This window comes from Fusarium oxysporum, chromosome II (assembly GCF_013085055.1).
Source record: "Fusarium oxysporum Fo47 chromosome II, complete sequence".
Taxonomy (NCBI): Eukaryota; Fungi; Ascomycota; class Sordariomycetes; order Hypocreales; family Nectriaceae; genus Fusarium; species Fusarium oxysporum.
Genome location: NC_072841.1, coordinates 1,135,841 through 1,157,448, shown reverse-complemented (window position 1 = coordinate 1,157,448; position 21,608 = coordinate 1,135,841). Strand labels below are relative to the sequence as shown.

The 21,608-nt window shown below is 47.5% G+C and overlaps 11 protein-coding genes and 2 non-coding genes across 13 annotated transcripts; 6 read left to right on the top strand and 7 right to left on the bottom strand.

Moving 5' to 3' along the window:
* Positions 1 to 1,612: 1,612 nt before the first annotated feature.
* Positions 1,613 to 2,497, top strand: FOBCDRAFT_214152 (uncharacterized protein). The gene has a single exon (XM_054703226.2). The coding sequence runs from the start codon at positions 1,864 to 1,866 to the stop codon at positions 2,362 to 2,364; it is 501 nt and encodes a 166-aa protein (XP_054559201.1). The 5' UTR covers positions 1,613 to 1,863; the 3' UTR covers positions 2,365 to 2,497.
* On the bottom strand, positions 2,406 to 3,550 carry FOBCDRAFT_268772 (arylamine N-acetyltransferase 4; the record flags this gene model as incomplete). The annotated part of the gene is made up of 2 exons (XM_031172790.2): positions 2,406 to 3,003; positions 3,186 to 3,550. 2 exons carry the CDS (start codon positions 3,548 to 3,550, stop codon positions 2,406 to 2,408), a joined length of 963 nt encoding a protein of 320 aa, XP_031049575.2.
* A 576-nt stretch (positions 3,551 to 4,126) lies between these two features.
* Positions 4,127 to 5,298, bottom strand: FOBCDRAFT_315221 (uncharacterized protein; the record flags this gene model as incomplete). The annotated part of the gene is made up of 2 exons (XM_031172789.2): positions 4,127 to 4,338; positions 4,422 to 5,298. 2 exons carry the CDS (start codon positions 5,296 to 5,298, stop codon positions 4,127 to 4,129), a joined length of 1,089 nt encoding a protein of 362 aa, XP_031049574.2.
* Positions 5,299 to 5,469: 171 nt separating this feature from the next.
* Positions 5,470 to 5,995, bottom strand: FOBCDRAFT_247697 (Endoribonuclease L-PSP/chorismate mutase-like protein). Its single transcript, XM_031172788.3, has 2 exons — positions 5,957 to 5,995; positions 5,470 to 5,905 (listed from the first exon to the last, which is right to left on the bottom strand). Exon 2 carries the CDS (start codon positions 5,894 to 5,896, stop codon positions 5,492 to 5,494), a length of 405 nt encoding a protein of 134 aa, XP_031049573.2. The 5' UTR covers positions 5,897 to 5,905; positions 5,957 to 5,995; the 3' UTR covers positions 5,470 to 5,491.
* A 619-nt stretch (positions 5,996 to 6,614) lies between these two features.
* Positions 6,615 to 8,439, top strand: FOBCDRAFT_154188 (aldehyde dehydrogenase domain-containing protein). The gene is made up of 5 exons (XM_031172787.3): positions 6,615 to 6,807; positions 6,863 to 7,064; positions 7,115 to 7,675; positions 7,729 to 7,995; positions 8,045 to 8,439. The coding sequence occupies exons 1-5, from the start codon at positions 6,686 to 6,688 to the stop codon at positions 8,378 to 8,380; spliced, it is 1,488 nt and encodes a 495-aa protein (XP_031049572.2). The 5' UTR covers positions 6,615 to 6,685; the 3' UTR covers positions 8,381 to 8,439.
* Positions 8,440 to 8,900: 461 nt separating this feature from the next.
* On the top strand, positions 8,901 to 10,539 carry FOBCDRAFT_214148 (uncharacterized protein). Its single transcript, XM_031172786.3, has one exon. It carries the CDS (start codon positions 9,065 to 9,067, stop codon positions 10,388 to 10,390), a length of 1,326 nt encoding a protein of 441 aa, XP_031049571.2. The 5' UTR covers positions 8,901 to 9,064; the 3' UTR covers positions 10,391 to 10,539.
* On the bottom strand, positions 10,540 to 10,968 carry FOBCDRAFT_128382 (Endoribonuclease L-PSP/chorismate mutase-like protein; the record flags this gene model as incomplete). The annotated part of the gene is made up of 1 exon (XM_031172785.2): positions 10,540 to 10,968. One exon carries the CDS (start codon positions 10,966 to 10,968, stop codon positions 10,540 to 10,542), a length of 429 nt encoding a protein of 142 aa, XP_031049570.2.
* Positions 10,969 to 11,659: 691 nt separating this feature from the next.
* FOBCDRAFT_256709 (uncharacterized protein) lies at positions 11,660 to 12,882 on the bottom strand. Its single transcript, XM_031172784.3, has one exon. The coding sequence runs from the start codon at positions 12,577 to 12,579 to the stop codon at positions 11,671 to 11,673; it is 909 nt and encodes a 302-aa protein (XP_031049569.2). The 5' UTR covers positions 12,580 to 12,882; the 3' UTR covers positions 11,660 to 11,670.
* A 330-nt stretch (positions 12,883 to 13,212) lies between these two features.
* On the top strand, positions 13,213 to 13,314 carry FOBCDRAFT_t60. The gene has a single exon. It is a non-coding gene; the product is annotated as a tRNA-Ser (tRNA).
* A 670-nt stretch (positions 13,315 to 13,984) lies between these two features.
* Positions 13,985 to 15,164, top strand: FOBCDRAFT_214144 (uncharacterized protein). The gene is made up of 3 exons (XM_031172783.3): positions 13,985 to 14,082; positions 14,141 to 14,219; positions 14,269 to 15,164. The coding sequence occupies exons 1-3, from the start codon at positions 14,046 to 14,048 to the stop codon at positions 14,717 to 14,719; spliced, it is 567 nt and encodes a 188-aa protein (XP_031049568.2). The 5' UTR covers positions 13,985 to 14,045; the 3' UTR covers positions 14,720 to 15,164.
* Positions 15,095 to 16,258, bottom strand: FOBCDRAFT_287821 (Intradiol ring-cleavage dioxygenase; the record flags this gene model as incomplete). The annotated part of the gene is made up of 2 exons (XM_031172782.2): positions 15,095 to 15,831; positions 15,883 to 16,258. The coding sequence occupies 2 exons, from the start codon at positions 16,256 to 16,258 to the stop codon at positions 15,095 to 15,097; spliced, it is 1,113 nt and encodes a 370-aa protein (XP_031049567.1).
* Positions 16,259 to 19,048: 2,790 nt separating this feature from the next.
* On the top strand, positions 19,049 to 20,785 carry FOBCDRAFT_13660 (uncharacterized protein). Its single transcript, XM_031172779.3, has 5 exons — positions 19,049 to 19,337; positions 19,386 to 19,407; positions 19,454 to 19,770; positions 19,819 to 20,202; positions 20,252 to 20,785. Exons 1-5 carry the CDS (start codon positions 19,081 to 19,083, stop codon positions 20,610 to 20,612), a joined length of 1,341 nt encoding a protein of 446 aa, XP_031049564.3. The 5' UTR covers positions 19,049 to 19,080; the 3' UTR covers positions 20,613 to 20,785.
* A 148-nt stretch (positions 20,786 to 20,933) lies between these two features.
* On the bottom strand, positions 20,934 to 21,022 carry FOBCDRAFT_t40. Its single transcript has one exon. It is a non-coding gene; the product is annotated as a tRNA-Ser (tRNA).
* Positions 21,023 to 21,608: the final 586 nt, after the last annotated feature.

Sequence of the window (21,608 nt, the reverse complement as noted above, 5' to 3'; positions counted from 1 at the left end):
TCACTATGACTGATCTGTTTCGGCCTGACTCTAAAAACCGTCCGTGACTTGGGTTCCTTGATGCGGCAGTAGGTGCCTGTGCTTGATGCATTGTAACTGAGCACTATGCAGCTGATTGCTTTCGATCAGATTGCATCCCGGGTACTGTACTCACGGAAAACCTCAATGTTTGAGTAAGCGAGTGTTTCCGCGTGATAATCCCTCAGGCATTTGGTCAGTTATTTTATCAGTTATTCCATTTGACTCTCCTATCAGATCATGACGGAGCTCGGGCATGCCGATGCGGATCAGGCAGGGCTTGGCTTTATTGATTTTCAGGGCAGAGTCCAAGAAGATAGGTCAACAAAGACATTCGAATCGGTGCTTTTACTGTAGTCTCAGCGTCTTTAAACCATGCTGCTATTCTTGTCTGGCCCTTGACTAAAACTGTTGTTGTTCTGGTCAGTCGATACTACGCCTCCGGAAAAGACCGTTATCGATCTCCCGGCATTCATACAACGTTGCTTCAATTAAGCCCTTTTCCGCTCCTACCGGACTCCGAGCGTTCCTGGCTAATTCGAGAACAAGTCCTTCTATACGATACCCCAGCATGCACTATGCCATTCTCCCCTTCGGGGTCTCTCAATCGCCCTTCTCCGTTGCGCCTTGTCGTAGAACCAATAGCGAAGCGCAGTGGCACAAGAAGCCCTCGCACAGCCGTGCAGTCCTATTGGACAATTTGGTTCTCAAGAGCGTGGGAAACTCCTCGGGAATACCCAAGATCAGCACAGCGACGTTCTAGACCTTTTGAATCCATGCGGTTGCGTGTCCTCGTGCCCTGAGCCACAGTTCTTGGCTTCATAGGCTTTGCTCCGTTGGTCTAGAACGTGTTACGAGTGCTACTGTGGCGCCCTCTTTTTCGGATGCGACGGGAGGGTAACTTATAGCATAACGATTTTGTTGTGAAGCCCGAGAAATCAGAATGACACGATAATGACAGGGGAGGGGGAGTTTGTGAATGCGTTGCCATGCGACGCGGGCGCTTGAAACGTTGTTTGTGATTGAGGTCACGCGAGGCTTGGCGCAAGTTAATTTTTGTGTCTTGGGCGTTTATGGTTGCGAAGAAATGACTGATTGCTTAACCTTGTGACTGTGAACTGTCCAGGGTATGTGTTTCGAGAGATGCTGTCGTGGCTGGGTTGGTTGTACTGATGCAGGGTCTTCGTCTCACACCCTATTCTTGCTCTGATATTGATGATTTGAGTTTGTTAGGACTTTGGTGTCTCGGTTTGTCTAACGGCGCAGTTGGGTACTGGCATTGGGTTTGGTGTTGGGCTTTGTCTGCGCGAGTCAGGCAGTTGAGGGAATGGCCATTGGTGAGGGCATGCCATGGACTCGTTCCGTAAGATACGGAGTCAAACACAGTAGCGCAAGATGAATAGATAGATATTGTTTACGTCGATAATTCATATCTGTATGACTTATAAGTCAAGTCGCAGGCGGCTATCGCTCGCTAGCTGCCGAGCAGAACGTCGATCATCTCCGTCTGGGGCAAGTCTGGCGAGTTACCCTACGGCATTGCTCGGTTACCAGGGGTAAACTTGAAAGTTCTTTGTTCCTGGAAACCTGTTTTAGTAAATGTGTTATACATATATATTGCCACTGCCTGTAATTTGCTAATCTTTGTTTGCCGTTATACAGGACTGCTTGCCCCAGCGCTTCCCTGTCGGGTGTTGAAGCGGCTGAAAAGCTGTCGAGATGCAACAATCTCAGTGGTTGGCTGTCCTCCCGCGTCTGCCTGACGCATTACGTGGAGGTGCATTGAATCTCACCATCTCAACACTGCAACTCAATTACAACTATCGGCAGTAAAATATAGTCAGAATGAGTAAAGAAATGGATCTCATTGATACCATGTCCATGGCTTCCACTGTTGATAGCCAAGGTACGCCTACACACACAACGACAACCGAACACTGCAGAGATTACACCGAATCCGTTCCCTACCCCGGAGCCATCTTCATCATTCGCCATCGCGACTCAGGCAAAGTCATCACCATCGTCAACGGCGACCTCCGACTCTGTGAGGGCTTCAACCCGAGAGGAGGCTTTCACTGGGAGTGTATCGAACGAGATAGATGGCTGGGCTTCCGAAACTGTGTTTCTGGGACTATCATCGGCCACAATGAGAGGAAGAAGTTCATCGCGAGAGTCGATAAGCATCAGTCGCATGAGTACTTTACGCTTCGACCGAGTCCGCAGGGTGGTTATGAGCTTTTGATGAGACATGGGCAAGAGTTGTGGAGTATGGCTGTTGGAGATGATGGGAGTGAGTTGGTTGAAATGAGAGGTGAAGGTGCTCTGTGGGACTTTCTGAAGGCTTGATGGTATTTATATTTGGACCTGACGGAATCTTTTTGTCTTATTTATGGCATAGTGCCTCTGAGCTCTGACACATAGCCGCGAATATCCTCCTTTTCTTCATTGGTGAGAGATATCTGGAAATACTTCTCAAGAGCTTCTACACGCTCCCCTTCTGTATTGCAAGTGGTGATGATCTGTGTCTTTCCGCCCAGGTTCTCTTTAACAACCCCATTCACAAGCATTCTCTTTCCATAAATCTCCATCTCCCCTTCGAAGCTTGCCTCACTCTCCACAGGTCGAAGCAGAAACTTGATAGTCAACACATTGCGTAGCTGATGGCTATCCGCGTGAGTGTTGATCCACCAGTTGACGACGTCCCAGTCCAAAGCAAAGAACTCGATACCTGGAAACGAGTAGAAAGAGTTCCACTCCTTGTCTTGACCGTTCCGATACTGATAGATCCAGAGTTTGGTCTCTTCTGTCTTGTGGACTTGATGAGGTATCCAATCTCTCTTGAGTCGAATTTGCTGGGTTCCAAGGTTCTCGTGTACTAAGTCGTCGATGAGTGGCATTGGCATCGTGGCGCCGTCACCTCCGAATGCTACGTCAGAATGGTATTTGCTGTCATCCGGGAAAGTGATGATATTCACGATATGGTTCCTTAGTGTCTGGTTAGCTCTTGGTCCATGTTGTCAAAATGCTTAGGTGTCCAAAAAGAAAATGGGGTTATTTCTACAGTGTTTCCTGCTCTTAGGGTTCAAGATACTGACGGGGGTCCGTTTGATACGCGGCTTTGGCTCGTTCATCTCACCCCATTAACTGAGATATAGTGGCTTACTTACCAGCCTGGATAGTCTCCAGTCGGGACGCCCTCAAGTCTCCCCCGAGTTCGTACCCCAGCAGTATATGCATCGAATCCAATAGCCCGAAGAATATGGTTGTACAAGATGGCAATTTCCATACAGAAACCGCCACGGCCACGTTTATCCGTCACCATCTTTCGAAAAAGATGTTGAGGATCGAGGTCGATGCTATGAGTCGCATTATAGTGCAGAGATAGGTTTTCATACGGGAATGTAGCGAGTGAGTGAGTGTGCAACGCTTTCAAGAGCATCAACGAAGGCCGAATGTCTTCTCGCAGCGCTTTAGGAAGATTGATATGCTCGAGGAACTGTGACAGTTGCTCTTGACTATATGCTGAAGTCATTTTGTGAGACAAAGTGGTCTGGTAAAGGGTCACTGTTCTTGAGATGATTCAGTGCTTCTTTTAGAACTAAGTTGGCGGTGAGTCATTTCTGGTCCGACTTGATGCCGTGCTTCTGCAACACCAGACCCTTGCCAGGATGTCTTGTAACCCTAATTGGCCGCAAGGCCTTATCAGAATATTAATGGATTCCCGGAAAGCCGATACTAAATCCTTTCCATGAGTGAAACTCAATTCGAGCTGGCTGAGCTCCGTCCTAATCCTCTCAACTTCTCGGCCAGTCAATGCATCAAGGAAAGCGTTTATTGTTCTTGCATGCCTCCCGTTTCCCAGGCCATGCTCTATTTATGAGAAAATAGTGAGTGAAAATCATTATCGATCTGGCACTGGTACTATAGCTTGAACTCCCTTTCCAGAAGTAGATCTTTCAAATTCTATGACCTTGAAATCGAAACACGAGTTACAGATACTTTAGGAAAGATAAAAGAGTTCCCGTAGTTCTTGAAAGCTTTGTTACTTGATTGCGCTTGATACAGTCTCACTAACTATTTGGATATCTAACTCATATAATAAACATTTCTAACATGTCGCTACACATTCAATCCTTAGCTCATTATCAAAGGAACCCGAAGACTGGATCTGAAACTGTCGTGGAGTTGGAGGCCATATTCTATCTCGTTCACCGTCCGAGTTTCGTGAAGGACCAGCTTCAGCGTGAAGTTGCTCCAAGTCTGATGTGTTTCTCCATGGCCATGTACGGCCCTTGTCGATGACATATCCCGTTGCGTCAACTGTGCAATCAGTACCGGTGCTATGTGCCTGATATCTATCTTTAGCGGCCTAATCTCGTCGAATAGCTCAGTTTGATTCTCACGTTCCCATAGCCAAACGAAAGGCCTGACTGAGTGTCGAGATTGAAGTGTCTTGTCATCAACATAGAGGAATGCGTTTGATTGCAAGCCTTTAGGGATAGCTCTTTCATCTTGCATGGCGGTGAAGCGGCTCTGCAGAGATTTCGAATCATCACACTTTGTTTCATGTATTGCGAGCCTGTCTTTGATCGCTGTCTTGACTCCGGACATGAAATTGAAGCCATGCCGTATGGCAGTTTCCATCTGCTCCTTGAATACCGGCCAGTCAAGATCTTTTGAGTGAAAGATCACAAAGCCACAAGATGCCAACTTATGATCACTCAAACCCATAATGTATTCCTGCCATTGAACAGTCATAGTTTCTTCGATAATCTGTCTATCGTTATCCCTGCGCGTTTCTTTGGCATTTCCGCTTTGTTGATCCCAGAAGCCCTTCATATCCAAGCTGATTTGACGAGCAGCAATTTCTTCTTTTGTCAAAACAGCCTCTAACACAGTATCCAAAAGATACAATTCGATCTTGCTCACTCTATGTCTCTGTAGACTTAGACCAGGGTCCATGGCTGGGGTGATTATCAGGGATGCTTCGAAGTATGAGAGCGATCCGGGATCCTGAACAGCCTTGGCGATGAGTTCAGACCGGGTTAAGCCGCATTGTTTTCGGTAGTGGGAGTCTTGTGCTCCCTGAGATGGCAATTGGGAGAGCTTTTGCCGGTCAGCATCGCTCAGTGATGACTGGCCAGTGGTGGCGCGTTCATAAAGAGCGCGCGTCTCGTCGTCCAGAGGGAACAGGGTTTGATCGTGTTCCAGGACATCGTGATTGCCCCATCCATTGGCATCTTGGACTCTACGAGTCTTGGGCCAAGGAACTTCTGGCATGGTGTCAAGTGACTTGGGATGAGGTAATCGTGAAATGAGTCTCACGGTCGCAAGAAAGAGGTGAGATATGGTCCAGGAATAACTATTCAACCGGCCTTTTGGTGCTGTAGAGTACTCAAATAAGTGGGACAAAACCAAGAGCAATGTGAGACATGGTGGAGAAGAAAGATGCTTAATAAATTCTGCTACACAATTACTGCTGGATAGTGGCCTCCACCTCGATCTCGACGATCATGCCAGGAATACCCAACTCCGTAACACCCACACAAGTCCAAGTTGGCTGATGATCAGGCATCCACTTCCGAAACTGCTCTACCATGAGGTCAAAAGAGCCCGAGAGGGAAATGTGATAGCTTCTGACGGAGTGAACATCTGCCCAACCCCTTGCACCAGCGTCTTTGAGGTTCTTCTCAACGTTCTTGAACGCAAGGTCAATTTGACCCTTGAGATCTTCTTTGTCAATGTTGCCTTCGCTGTCCCATCCGCCTTGGCCGGAGCATTTGATGGTGTTGCCGACGCGGACAGCTTGTGAGTAGGAGTATTCTTTGTTGTTGGTCTTGCCGACACCCTCGTAGTTGTAGTAGGTCAGATGAGACATGATGAAGGTCTATTTGTGTGAGGAACCGAAATAAGACTGATAGTGAAGTTGGAGGCTTACAGGTACTGAGGATTTGTGACTGAGAGGTACAGATATTTGGACAGTCGCTGTGTTTGATGCTCGTATCAGAGGCACAGTTGCCCTTATGTACTACACAACACGACACACAATATCACCACCCAAGATCTTGGCGCATGGCCATCATGATCACAGAACCTATCATGAAAGTTTCACCTCGACCACCTCGTCATGCCACAACGACCGAGTGGTCACCCAACATTCCTATTCCAGTCTGACTCCCTCACTCTTAATAGCTGTATCTCCCTTTCCCCGCAGAATTGCCCAGAAACATCCCAGATGCAGTATGAGATAAGACCTGTCTGTGGGTTGCCAGAGGCCCAAAAAGTTACCCAAAGGAGAATAGCCCACGTCCCCCCGCATCGTGGGGTTAGAGATATCGTTAGTGTCCCCCCTCATTCTGGCCTCAATACTTTCCTGACTTGAACTGGGACATGATGAGAGACTGTATGAGGAAAGGTTTGGGGCCAATTGAAGTGTTATCAGCTGAATGTGCAGCGGAATTGTCATGATTGAGTGAACCCCGCAAACATGGACGCGATGGTGTCTTAGCTGGTGGTAATTTATTGGGTGTAAGCTCCGAAGACAGCCGCCGTCACTTGATGCGTCGCACTCATTATAAAAGATCATACCCCATCCTCGTCATTACATACATTCAGACTTCTCTCATTTCTGTCTTCCCTGCACGTTGCGTCTCTTACATATCTCACAATGGCATCAACTACTTCAATCACATTGCCCAACGGCAAGAAGTACGACCAACCAACAGGTCTCTTCATCAACAACGAGTATGTCGCTGCTTCAGGCGACGAGTTCACAGTGACAAACCCAGTGTAAGCTCCTAGCAGCCCTCAACTCTCCGATTGAACGGGAACTCACACGTCCTAGCACCGAGGAAGAAGTCATCAAGCTCAAGGGAGCTTCAAAAGAAGACGTCGACAAGGCCGTCCAAGCTGCGCGCAAAGCTTTCGAGGGTGAATGGTCAGAGCTCGCTGCTGTAGACCGCGGCGCATTCCTCTACAAGCTTGCTGATCTCATTGATCGCGATCGCGAGCTCATCGCTGCTATTGACGCCTTTGACAATGGCAAGGTACGTATCAATGCTCCTTGGTCCAATTGCATCGCTGACACTATCGCTAGCCTTTCAGCGCTTGTCTCGCTGGCGATCTCGACGAGTCGTACAATGTCTTCCGTTACTACGCTGGTGCCGCCGACAAGATCAGCGGCAAGACAATTGAGACATCTCCCGCTAAGCTCGCATACGTACTCCAGGAGCCTCTTGGTGTCTGCGGACAGATTATCCCGTGGAACTTCCCTTTCATGATGCTCGCTTGGAAGGTCGCGCCAGCCCTGGCATGCGGCAACACCGTCATCCTCAAGCCCGCCGAGCAGACACCTCTGTCCGCTTTATACTTCGGTAACCTTGTCAAGGAGGCTGGTCTCCCTGCTGGTGTTGTCAATGTCCTACCGGGTCTCGGTCCCCAGACTGGAAAGGCTATCGCTGGACACATGGACATTGACAAGGTTGCGTTTACAGGCAGCACCAATACTGGTAGGGCTATCATGAAGGATGCTGCGAATAACCTGAAGAACATCACGCTTGAGTGTGGTGGTAAGAGTCCTTCAATTGTCTTTGCGGATGCAGAGCTGGAGCAGGCTGTTAAGTGGTGCCACTTCGGCATCATGGATAACAAGGGAGAGGTGAGCTTCATAACCCATTGAACGGCGATATGGATACTGACAGTATATCTCAGGTTTGTACATCCACCTCGAGAATCTACGTGCACGAGGACATCTACGACAAGTTCCTCGAGAAGTTCGTCGCGGTCACAAAGGAGAATGACAAGCTCGGCTCTCCCTTCGAAGAGGCAACAGTCCAAGGTCCTCAGGTCTCCAAGACCCAATTCGATCGAGTCATCTCATATATTGAGGAGGGGCGTAAGTCTGGTGCTAGACTGCTTTACGGTGGAAGCAAGCACGGTGACAAGGGTTACTACCTCCAGCCCACAGTCTTTGCAGACGTAAGTTCTCGCTTCAACAATAGTGAAAGTATTCTAACTCGCATCACAGACCACTGAGGATATGAAGATTATGAAGGAGGAGATCTTTGGCCCAGTCGTATCCATCGCCAAGTTCTCAACAGACGAGGAAGCTATCGCCAAAGCCAATGATACATCCTACGGTCTTGCAGCCGCTCTATTCACAGAGAAGATCTCAAGGGCACATAAGGTCGCTCGCAAACTTCAGGCTGGCATGGTCTGGATCAACTCATCTGGCGATTCACACTTTGGTATTCCTTTTGGTGGGTACAAATCTTCTGGAATTGGGCGTGAATTGGGACAGTATGCGCTGGATGCGTATACTCAGTCCAAGGCTATTCACGTCAACCTGGGATTTGAGCTGTAGGGGGAGCTGCATAGAGAAGTTGATATGAGATAGCCATAATGATACCTTTTGTTACATTACCAATGGCTGTAGGCTCTGCTGAGTACTTGGTGTTGTTGTGACTCTTCTGGTGTCGCGCATGAGATTGTCTATCAATATAGTGACTGCCCTTTAGCTCGGTTATCTTCCGATGCATCCCCAACATATTTAGTATCTGTGAGAATGTAACTTTGGACTTCTTATCAGCATCCTTATCTCCACTATCCAGCCAAAAAATACAGGCAAGTCAGTGACTCGGAAAGTATCAATCGCGCCGATAACCGGAGCCGGCACATAACAGGTCGAGACGAGCCAACGCTCGGGTTCTGTTTCCTCTTTATCGCATCCGAATCCCATGACCGTATTTCGGCCCGCCTTATCGTATGCGCCATCTCCGCTTTATCAACGAAGCATGTAATCTAATTCGTTGGGGGCTTGTCAGTGGAGAATGACTACAAGCAAAAGGGCGCCCAGGAGATACCTGATAACATCGGCATTCGTGTCTCGTTGCCCGAAATATTAGATATAAATGATAGTATTCAGGCTTATCTGAATTATGCTCTAGACATGATAAGCCTACTAATGCATCTGAATTTGCAATATTGCTCCTTACCGCGCAAATAGTCCCTCACCTACAGCAACAACATACCGTATACCGCAGCCGCAATGACATTCACAGACCCAGTCAATCCAGATGCTATCAGGGCCATGTTTGCCTCTGCCCTGTCGAGTATGTATCGACGTGAAGTTCCTCAATACGGCACACTCCTCAAGCTTGTATCCGATATCAACCACCAAAAACATCAACCCATCGAACCCCGTATCGAGGTTGAACGCCACGGAGCTATCAGACTTGGAACGCCAGAAGAACTAGCCATGATGCGGCGATTATTTGCTGTAATGGGCATGCATCCTGTTGGCTACTACGACCTTACTGTCGCCAATCTCCCAGTTCACGCAACGTGCTTTCGACCTCTCACACAAGAAGCTCTGGCTTACAACCCTTTTCGGGTATTTACATCTTTATTGCGGCTTGAGCTCATCGAGGACGAGACACTCCGGACACAGGCTGCCGATATCTTGCGAAAACGCAACATCTTTACAGATCGATGTGTGGAATTGATTGAAATATTCGAGTCACAAAAGTATTTCTCAAAAGATGTTTCAGAAGAATTCATAAAAGAAGCCCTCGAAACCTTTCGATGGCACAAAACATCAACAGTTGACATGAAAACATACAAAGCTCTTCGAGAAGCACATCCCTTGATCGCAGACGTCGTCTGTTTCAAAGGACCTCACATCAACCATCTCACGCCCCGGGTCCTCGATATCGAAACAGCACAAGTTGAAATGCTTCGATATGGCCTTCAAGCCAAAGACGCCATAGAAGGACCTCCACCAAGACTCTGTCCTATCCTCCTTCGCCAGACAAGTTTTTTAGCCCTTGATGAAGCGATTGCTTTTTCAGAAGGAGAAGAAACTGGAGGAAGTCACAAGGCGAGATTTGGAGAGATTGAACAGCGAGGAATGGCTTTGACGCCCAAGGGAAGACGTCTATACGATGATCTTATCAACGAGTGGCGAGGATCTGTGGCCGAGCTCACGTCTGATGCCAAGTCTGGTTCGAAGGAGCAAATTCTTGCAGAGGTTTTCCAGAAGTTCCCTGATGACTTGGAAATCATTCGAAAAGAGGATCTTGCATATTTTACATACAGCCCTGTTTCTAAGCTACCAAAAGACTCTGATGCGAGCATCGACAGTCTTGTCAGCTCTGGGGCCGTTAAGACTGAGCCGATTACATATGAGGATTTCTTGCCTGTCAGTGCCGCTGGAATCTTTCATTCAAACCTAGGAGAAGATGGCGGGTTGAGCCATGTCGCAGAAGCGGATCAGGGCTCTTTCGAGAAGAGTCTTGGATGTCAGGTCAAGAGGGAATTTGAGCTGTACAGTGAAATGCAGGAAGTGTCGATTCGAGGATGTTTGGAGAGATAATAGGTTATGAATGATGACTTTGGGTAATTTAGCGACTTATGGAAGGATATAATGATATGAACATGACTGTTCGATTTCCTAGAAGAGCTCTTGGAATGTATTGATGTAGTTATCCAATGGTCCAAATCATTCGGTAGGGCTGATCGAGGTTAGATCTTCGCTGATGGCCCCCTTGAATTCGAACTCTTAGCATCGACCTCAATTTCCAGCCTCATACCCGGCAGGGCTAACTTCGCAACACCCAACACAACACCTCCAGGCCGACTATTAGGAATTCGCTTCTTAAGAGCCTCAGCTAGAGGATATAGTGTGGCGTCAATATCGGTATGATAGCTGCGTACGTAGTAGACGTCTTCCCATCCACGAAGACCAGCTGCTTTGAGAACATCATCGACGTTTTGAATTGTCTGTTCAGTTTCTTTATTGATGTCCGGGGATATTTCCCCTTTGGAATTCCAGCCGCCTTGGCCTGAGATTTTGAAGTGGCCGTTGCCGAGATCTACGGCTTGGGAGTAGTGGACGGCGTCAGAGAGGGTTTGGGTGAAGCCGGGAGGAGTGGTATATTTTACTGAGGACATGTTGTAATGATAAGAACAGAGATATATTGGGGATTGGGAATTTTGTATTGAAATAACCGAGAATACCCTGAGTGGTGTCGGAAGAAGGTAGTGTGAGGTTCCCTATGGTTCAAGTGAGGTAGTCGTAAGTTTATATACACCCAGTTTCAGATAACGTTGAAATGAATACTGTCCCTTTGAATTACTAAGTCAAGGCGCTATTCTTACAGCCATTAGACAGTAACTTTACCCTTAAAGACTTGAATTATTGGTCTCGGCCCTCGGCCGGCTTGGATAACCGTGCATGCCGTGTCCGCGGCTCCATCCTAGAAAGCTAAAAAGCAGTATCCATCAACAGAAACAGTAATTCTGAGAGAGTAACTAGGTCGTCTATATTTAGTGTATATGCTTTAAACCTGTTCAGGGGTGCTTGAGACTCAGTAGCTCAAGTCAGGATGAAGCTGTTTACCAGCACAAAGTCAAGTATAGACTTTTCTGGATGGTATCATCAACCATGTCCTAGACTACTGTGAAATAACATATGGAAAGGTGGTTTCCTTTATCAACAGAAAGGCGTACTGGCCAAGTCCTAAAATGACTTGTGACGATGGCGGTGAAATCTCATGCAGCCATGCTTTGTTTGTTGGCATTCAGATCTCGAGGCTGAGGCTGGGATGGGGCAACTGATTCAACTACTCTATCCGCGGGCCCATGCTACTAAATCTACATAACTAGCTCAAGAAGGATACTAGTAGCCAAAGCTGTAAACAAAGTCAAGAGCCCACCTTTGCTACTACCCAATACTTGTGCACCATTGTCATCATTTCCACCCCTGTTGCTTTGACCAGAGGCCTCTCCAGTGCTAGATGGCACTGACACACCATCTGTCCCAGTACCTGTTGCACCCACACCTGCATCGGTCGTTTTGCTGGGTATCGCGGTCAAGCTCGTGGTAGGCTTCACAACAGCCTCTGCAAGACTACTGCGGGCCTTTTTGACATCCAAACCACAAGGCTTGGGTTTTGGTGAGGCGTCTTCGGCAAGAATGGGACAGCCAACTGTGTGATTGCGTTCAACCTTCACCGCAGTGCCCCCAATAGCGCAGCCGTCGTACTCGGCGATAGCCTTGCGTGCCGTCTTTGCCCCAGGGCGAAGAGTAAAAGTTACGTTCCCAGATCGTTCGAACTGATTGTTCTTCAAGAGAAGGCTGCCGTCTTTGCGTGGCTCGCAGACAGTGGTCCATCGCAAATCCCACTTGAGGATACAAGAATCTTCTTCGCCACGCCAGTACTGAAATTGGTCTCCCTCGTCAGCGTCAGCGATGGCTTTGCTCGTGTTGAGAAAGTAATATGGTTCTGAGTCTGGTAGAAAGTCTAGGTACAGTCGACCGATGCCGAAGAGGGTGTATGCACAGTTAAGTTCCCAGTTGAGTGTGCCGCTAAAGGTTGTCAAGACTGGGGCGTTTTGAAGGCCAAAGATGACGGGAAATGGCGCTTCGGCGGCGTATGTATCTTCCCGAGGAAACACGATGTCGACTTCACCGATGGCGGGGAATGAAACGACATCTTCGTCGGAGGCAGCTGCCAAGGCTGCTAGGCCTAGGCTGATAAGTGTTGACGGAAAGGCACGCATCTTAACGTCACTGTATCAATGGGAAAATAAGCTTAAATGAATTGACCGCCACTTCGACTACTGACTGAGGATATGAGCAAGTATTTAAGCTTCTTGTGGGATCGCGAGCGATAAAATGACCTAGTCAGCCCTTCTCGAGCATGGATCCATCCCTGCTCATTGCATACAAACCAGCACGATTTGGGGATCAGCTGAAAACCATGAAACAAGTCGGGCGTCTCGATTTTAATTGCGAAGGATAATCTCTACCAATCATTCATGAAGTTATGTTCGTCACATGGCCATTAGTCAGGAAAACGTGGCCGTTTAATTGAGGTGCGAAAAATAGAAGGTGCTCCTTCCTGGATCGTGAATCATGGTGCATGACTAATAACCTTATCTTCAGCCTTATATCGAGTGTAAGTTGGGCCAACGGCTGGACCGATAAAACAACAGCGAGCTGGGCGATACTTTCATTGACTTGAAACTCCCAAAAAAATTTATTGTGTTGATGAAACATGCTGTTTCCTGAAGACGGATGACACTAGAATGAGCTATTAGGTGTTCTTGGCCTGCCGTTCGTAGTGTTGCGAAAACTGCAGGGACAGGGTTATTAGACCAAATTTTGATCGTGAGAAACATCTAATAACTCCTGGCAACGTGGCGGAGTGGTTAACGCGATTGACTCGAAGCGGTTTTAAAGACCCTGGTAATCAATTTCCTTCGGGAGCGCATGTTCGAATCATGCCGTTGTCGATTTCTTTTTTTAGTGTTTGAGTTCCTGGGAAGCACATCACCACTACCAGCTTGGCTCAACCATTGACTAAGAAGGGAAAGCCGATGAATGGACATCAGATAAATATTATTTGTTTTTATTAATTTGTTTTATGCAATTAAATCCGATATATGTCCTTTTACTAAAAGGAGTGCTGTTGAGAATAGGTTATAATATTAGAAAGATTTAAGACTCTTACTTTGGACAGCGAGAATAAAGTAAATAAAGAGTCTACTAAGCTTAATCCAAAGTACTCTTAAGCTATATAAACTCTCTGACTTCTTAGGATTAAGCTCTAGCTTTACATGATGTATAGGCCTGGATCCCTGGATGCTTGCAGTCTGTGGACTGCATTGGCCATCTACGCCAATTGGTTTATTATCAAAAGCACGAGCGGTCTGGAATTTAATCGTGGCTGTCTCAAATAGCCTGAATATTTCTTTCTTTGACAATGATCTGAGCAAATGTCCGGTATGGTCGGTGTCTTCCATCCGGTTTCTTACATCCGGTTGGTCGCACAACAAACACCGATGTTCTCGGCAGGCTGAGGTCGGAAGAAGTCGAAGACGCGAAAAGCGAGAATCACGTGTGCATACAATAGAGACTTGTGTTTTGAAAGATCAGATCTTGTTTATTAGTCTTTCATTGAATACATGATCGACTCGTCCAAAAGCACCCTGGGATTGTCATTCCTGGTCACTGGTTAATCACCATGAGCGTACAACGGATTGGTCTTGGCACCATGCGAGGTAAAGCATTCAAATTTATCAATGTTATTGCAGTGGCCATACTGAAGCTTCTCAATAGGCGCTGGGCGACCGGGGGTTGTCTTCAACCAGAACGTTTCAAGATTGGCCTTCATCCGTCTGTTGTCCCAGCAAACCAGGTGAGCTTCCATTTTCAGCTCTCAATTGCCTTTTCTAATCTAATTCCAGAAATAATCCAACGATTGTTCATATGAACCAAAAAGAAGGCCATGACATTCTCGTCAAACAACGTCTCAACCGCCCTGTCACCCCAAACCTCACGATCTACAAGGTCGGACAAGTCTGGTTTAGTGCATCAGCATGGACTCGGATAACAGGCCTTGCTGTAGGTGGTACAGCTTACCTGACTCTATGCGCCCATGCTGTAGCTCCTTATCTTGGAATGGGGTTTGACTCTGCTGCTTTGGTATCGGCTTTTGGCGCATTACCTTTCGCTGCCAAGGCCGCAATCAAGTTTGGATTGCTGGGGTTTCCGTTTACGTACCATTTTATCAATGGTATTCGACACTTGGTGTTTGATCTGGGATTTGGATACAAAAAAGCTCAGTTTAAGAAGTCAGAGGCAGCTACGTGGATACTGAGTATTCTTGGTGGTCTTGTCTTGGCCTTCTGGATCTAGATGTTTAGCTATTTCTCGATCGCAGATCAACTAGGCGTCAATTTACTATTGCTATATGGCATTATAACTATTCCTATTCGCATCATCCATTCATCTGGTGGTATAAGTGGCGTGAAGCTTGATCAACAAGAACGTTTTCTTTTTATAGTGAAGCTATAAACAGTTATGCAAAATCTTATATAAACAATGAACTTAGTTCCAGACCAAGCAGGCACTTCTCCAACAAATCGCAAATCGCATGCCCAGACTCATCATAACATCTCCTAACTTCCAGCGTCGTCGGCAAAACCGGGTAGACCGGTTACATGGTATTCTAGCAGTATCCACACCCGTAGATCCGGTCATATCCCGGATTTACTTCACCGTAGGATTGTCTTACTCGTCAATCTTGGCCGGAGGTGTACCTCCAGGAGCAGCGCCAGAAGGAGGAGATCCGCCCATACCGCCACCGGAGTTCTCGTTGGCAACACCTCCCTCCTTGTAGTAGTAGACAGCAGGAGAGACAGAGCTGGACTGGGTGGAGTTGATGCCGAAGGCGAGCCAAGCGAAAAGACCGTCGCTGATGCTGTCGCCGAGAAGAGTGTACTCCATGAAGGGATCGACACCATCGGTCTTGGTCTCTTCGCTCAGAATACCATCGTCTTCGTTGAGAGTGAGTTCCTGGGTGTTGGAAGCATAAGGCTCGAGGGTCTCGACTTGGGAGATGAGGTCTTGGTCGAAGAAGGCTTGCCCAACGTGGCTGGCGTAGTTGTCTCGGCCGAGAGTTTGGTTGGCAAGGAGAGTCGCGTTGGCATGAACCATGACGTGGATGTGAGTAGCACGGCTGGTGTAGTGACCAGGGAAGATAGACTCGAACTGAGCAACACCATCAGAGTCGGTCTTTTGGATGCCTCGAAGCCAAGTCTTGTCAATGTTGGCCTCATCAGAGCTATCGCCATTGCCGTTGGCAACGACACCAGAGTACACGCCAGTGGAGTTGCAGTGCCACATCTCGAGGTAAACGTTGGGGACAGGATCGCAGGTTTCGACGTCGATGACCTGGTAATCGAGGACAATGTTGAGACCCTCTTGATCTTCAATGATGTTCTCACGAACGTATTCGCCGGCCACGTCTGTATTATGTTAGCTAAAAGTCCCTAAAACAAAAAACTGGATTTCCTTACAGTAAGGACCCTGAGTAACTTCAGGAGTCAAAACACAAGAGTTGATGCTGGCAAACAGTACCGAAGGGGCAGTGCAAGGGCTGAAACCTTGATCAGTCTTGTTGTGAGAGGTGTTCAAGGCGGTATCAGCATCGCGCTTCTTCAAGCTTCGCTTCTGGCGAGCCTTGTTAACCTGGGCCGAACGACGAGCGATGTTGCGAGCTTCAACACCACGAGCTCGAAGCTTGGGAGCGCAGTGGGCGAGTGAAGATCGCTTCACAGAGCTGAGAAACTCGCGACGTTCAGCGGCTTCGTGAGCAATGTCATGTCCTGGATGGGCCGAGGCGATACTAGCCGCGACGGCAAAGGTGGTGAGGAGGCTCTTGAAAGAAGGCATAGTGATGATTTCAATGATAGTTGATACCGGTTAAAGAACGATCTGGAAGAGACTGATGCGAGTGATGAGGGTATCGAGATTGCAATTCAATTGCAGAAACTCATTCTTTATATCTATCATAAAGATCTCAATCCACCACCTCTTGACCTCAACAACAACCCACATACCGAGTGGCACAGAAGCTGCATATTCGCATTGTCGAGAGGCGCATGGACACGCTGTGACGCGTTAAATGTTACAGAAGTAACCAAACGGTCAATTTCTCCGAATAAAGCTGCCAAGCTAAGAATGAAGCATAGACGGCACCTAAAAAGCACTGCCGAGGTCTAGTTCAGGGCCAGCCTATAGCGGAGAATGTAAACCGAGTCAGGCAAAAGAGATGACGACGATTGGCTCGCGAACGCGCGGGTCATGGGAGACACGCGGTTTTGTGGGGGGTTTTTCATCGGGAGGTGGGAGCCCACATCGCGAGAGATCTTCACGATGGAATCTTAAAATCAAGATAGGGATACGTATGCATATTTCCTATTTGAAATTGGTTTTTCTCATTGGTTGGAGGTTTGAAGGGTGCTTTCAAGCTTATACTAAAGTTGACGTAGTAGTTTTCTAGACCGATGTTGCACATTCCAATACTAATGCAAGCAGATAATAGGTAGACAGGCTGACAGGGACAGGTTTCAACAGCTTCGTAGATTCATGTCCAAACTCAAGACTTGTATCTATGCCCCCTTGTCACTTTATCAGGGTAGTCAAGAACAAAGTCAACAACATTTTCTATGGTTCTCTAGATCGCTTTCCCGACCTATCACCGGATAAACCAAGAAGACATAGCCATCATGCTCTCGAATCATAGACTGTTCCCTTACTTACTCTTGCCGGTTTATTGATTTATGCGACTGTCACTGACAAGATAGAGGCGTCCTTTGAGATAGATATCTTGTAGTTGAAAGGACTGCCCTCCCGATGCGCTGCCCGGGAGAATTTACGTAGACTCTATGGAGTTTTTGTCGTGTGATACAGGGATTCTCACAGGAGCCATTGATTTTCCTTGGATCCAGAGTCCCAGACTCTCGGCCAGATTTTGCTAATCTCATACATAACATCGAGCCGTAACGATCGAAACACCCGGATATGGAAACGCACGATAAATATCTGTCCTAGCAGCTTCATATTGGATCAAAACCATTTACAAAAGCACAACCTATTAATGACACATTAGACTTCTGTAGCTATCAATTAGTAAAAGATAATAGTTGTGAGGAATGCGATCAATGCCCAAGTCCTCTGAAGCCATCGAGCCCTCAAGAAGTGATCACCCTTCAGGGTAGCCTTGGACTGAAGCCGGAGTTGCGCGATCGATGTGCATTGTGCTGTTCATTCATACTCCTATATTCTCCCCCCCCCCCTCTTCTACTAACCTCAATTACAACGCTGCGACACAAGAATAACCAAGAATTTTAAAATAGCAGATAAGGCTGCCACAAACTCAATTCAGTTAACTTTACTGGAGCCCTATACATGCGTAGAATGGTCCAGGACAAATCAAATATGGTTATACACTCATATTCCTCATACTTGTCAGACTTCAATCATCTGTATTCTAAAAAGAGCCCCTTTGTGCAACATCCTGCTAGAAACAACGACAAAGCCAAATCCCATTCATTGATTACTACACTAGAACTTTCCAGATGCGGCTTCTTCGACAATTTCCTCCAGACAATGCTTCCATCTTGCACCGCTTCAGTTCTAGTCTAGAGTCACGAATGAGCCGCATTCTAGTCTGTCATTACCCGCTTGTTGGGCCTTATCCGAGCTGTTGGCTCGTCTAGCCATGGTCCGGCCGAGAACGTGTTGTGGCGCTTGAGTTGACCCAGCGTGCCGGTCCGCCATGACAGTGGTACATAAGATTAGGGTGGTATCTTTATGCATTTTATGCTGCACGTCCAAGCGCAATTCTGCGGTATTAATCGTCGATTGGATGTTGAGATGCAGGGGTAGCAATACGAGCGGGAACACCATCCTTTGTGTATCACCATCGCCAACAACCTTGCTACTAACCAACAGCCTGAATTTCACTGTATTATTACATGTTCCGCTGACCAGCCGAAGCATTCCAGAAGAACAATTTCTCGTCGCACAGCCCCAACTTTGCGTTCACAATCTGCAAATGGGATTTGTGTTCTCTGAGTAACTTACCTTATCGCAAGCCACCAATTGTGTTGCCGGTTACGCGGGGAACGACCAAAAAACGCCGAACTCTGGAATGGTGGCTTCTTGGCCTTTGGGGTAGCATTTGCTCATCGGACCCTGGACATTATTACTTCTGCTAATTTGCGACGAGGCAAGGGAGACTGTCAGCTGTGCATGATCCCCTCTCCCACGAGGCTAGGACCCTTCTGAGACACTTCGGTTAGAGAAGATGGGAAATTAAAAAAGCATTCGCCGACTCGACTAGACGGTTCTCAGTAAAGCGGATGGAACTATTCATGGTGGATAATGAAGCCGTGTCTCGAAATCCCCGCAACATCTGCACCGGATCTACAGCCGAGTCCCCAGAAATCAGATCTATTGACACGAAGCGAGGCCAAACTTGATGGTGCCTGATAGAGTTTGGGGCTATGAGACTAGCGCATCTGCAAACCTCAGATCACCTTGGGCCTAGAACTAGTCAAAGCCAATATGTGATTACACATGGGAGAGACATGGCTTGCTCAGATTCCTTTTAAAGCCGCGTCTCCATCCCGCGCTCTGCCGCTGTTTCTGGGACTCTCCATCTTATTTTGCGCTCCACGTGTTTTCCCTTTCGAATAGCTACTGCGAAAATGGCTATTAACGAAGTCGACAAGTATCTGTGGCTGGCATACTGCAAGGCTGTGCAGAATGCTGTCGGTGGTCTACCTGGACATAAGCCTGCTTTGTTTTTCACCAAGCATGCGCAAAAGGCACCAGTCGCGTCACAAGATATCGACCCAGCCTATACGAACTATGGAATTAACAACATCATCAACAATTTCCTACAGACTAATGATCTTTTCTATGATCCGGCTCATCACAAAACTTACACTCAATGTTTACTCGAGTAAGCACATCGCCACCATGCAGTACGCATGTAACTAACCAAGACTAGATATCTGATGGCAGTCAAGATTGTACGTGAAATGCATGTGCAACATTACTTTCTCTAACAAGTCACAGGGCGAGGGTGATCAAGTCCGTGTAACAATGATAGGCCGAACCCTGGCAAGTGCACTTGACCAGGCCTTGCGCGAGAGAGATCGTGCCTTGGAGACCTTTGAAAAAGAAGAAGGCTACGGCCTCACGGGTGAACAAGACTTTTCTCAATGGTGGCCATCGCATGCTCCTGCATACTCGGCAGCTAAGCAAAAGGTCGAGGCCGCAGCCGCAGACTATCAGGCCGTCCTTCTCAACACAGGTGGACCAACTGCTAGTTCGCTAGCCAGAGATTTCAATCGAATCGTTAAGGCCTTGATCGGCGGGCAGTCAGTCCCAGGGTAAGATACCATCTTACGAAGCATTTGGCCGCTTTCTAACCTTGATAGCATCACGATGCCTGCTTGTCACGCCTCAGCTGACATCACCCGTGAACTCCTCGAGAGAGACAGAACACCACACGCCATCACATATGTCCCTGAATGGATGTCCCTTCAGTACACTGCCCAAGTTGAACACTGGATGAACGGCGTTGGAGATGGTGACTCTTCTACTCAGATCAACGTTGCTGATGGTAGAGAGGTGAACGAATCTGACTTTGGCCATGCCGCCACCGACGGATTCTCCTATGGACCGTGGTTGTCTTTTTCTGCCGGTAAAGGAAGTACCAACGAGAGGAGCGTGTCTTTCGGCTCTATGGACACCGATACTAACCTCGACGTGCAATTCTCGTATGATGAAATTCAAACTATCTGTGTTCCAGCTGGTGATTGGTAAGTTCTGACTACCCGGGAAGACCTCTATATACTAACATCATTCTAGGAACGTTCCCAGCCCAGGGCGACGCTACCAGCTATCAAACACCGCCTCTGAAGAGTCCCGCAACCTTGCCTTCCCAGACTATCTCGTCGTCGTGAGGAACCTCGGCTTCAAGGTCTCCATCCGAGATAACAAGGTTGCGGGACAGATTGACAACTTGTTCGATGAAGCCAAGTCTTCTGGTGGTTCGGTCAGAGTTTTCGGTATTCCTGCTACGCCCGATGGCAGCCCGGATAAGGCCACTGAGGAGAATGCTCATGTTGCTGAGTGGGATCTCGGCGCTGGTATGCTTTCAATCAGGCCGACTACTGATGCTGGGTTCGCTTCTGTTGTGGCTCTTGTTGGTGAGCTGAACATCAGTTGACTCGTATCGGGGCGAGCGTAGTATTGGTTGCTGATGTCTGAGTCATTTTACAATAGGCCAGTTACTTAACAATTGAATGCATTCGTCCCGGATATTGATGGAACTCTAGCAGTATTACCAGCAACAAGCTGAATCCTCTTTTAAATAAGCAACTGCATAATAATATATAAGAGATATACTTTTTCTAAATTTACTATAATTAATAGTCAATAAATCTCTGAGTACTCTAGCCTATACAAGGCCCCTTGCTCGCAAAAAGCATCGTTTTATTTACAACATCAGAGACGCAAAGATGATATATATTAAAAGATAAAAAAACATCGACAACGGCAGGATTCGAACCTGCGCTCCCGAAGGAAACAGCTTACGGTAATTCGAGGCTGTCGCGATAACCACTCCGCCACGTTGCCTAGACTGGATTGATGTTATTCCCGTCGCAAAGAGCTGCCATCACAGCGCGAAGTCACCTGGGGTTTACTTGAATTGACAGATAGCGTGTCATTTGTTGAGTAAAGTCATCCATTTCGAAGATTGGGTGTATTAAAGTAGTTTGTCTGTCTTTCAAAGACTGATGTTTGCGCACAGTTGTATCCAGATCCACCAAGCTGAGATCATATGACAGACTGGATGTGGGGGCTATTAATAGAAACATCGTTATCATTTGGCCAAACAGCCGCTGGAAGTACTGTTCTCATTGTTGGATTGCCTTCATGGCACCAGGAAGTGAATCGAACCGCTGGTAATGGGAAAGAAAGCTTCATTCCATGGCGATGCGACATAGCTATTTCTGCACTGTCGCCTGCATGATGGACGTGCTTAATGTGCATGAACAGACTCGGAGGCCCCAACGGGAACTTCTTTGTGTTGTTTGCCCAAACTTTACTAACGTTGGTGATGATAATGGCTGACCACCACCTCAGAGAATGGCGGAGGCGTCTTGGTATGCGCTAGTCTGAAAGAAAATTCATGGACGCTGCATTTGTTTGGCTATAGACG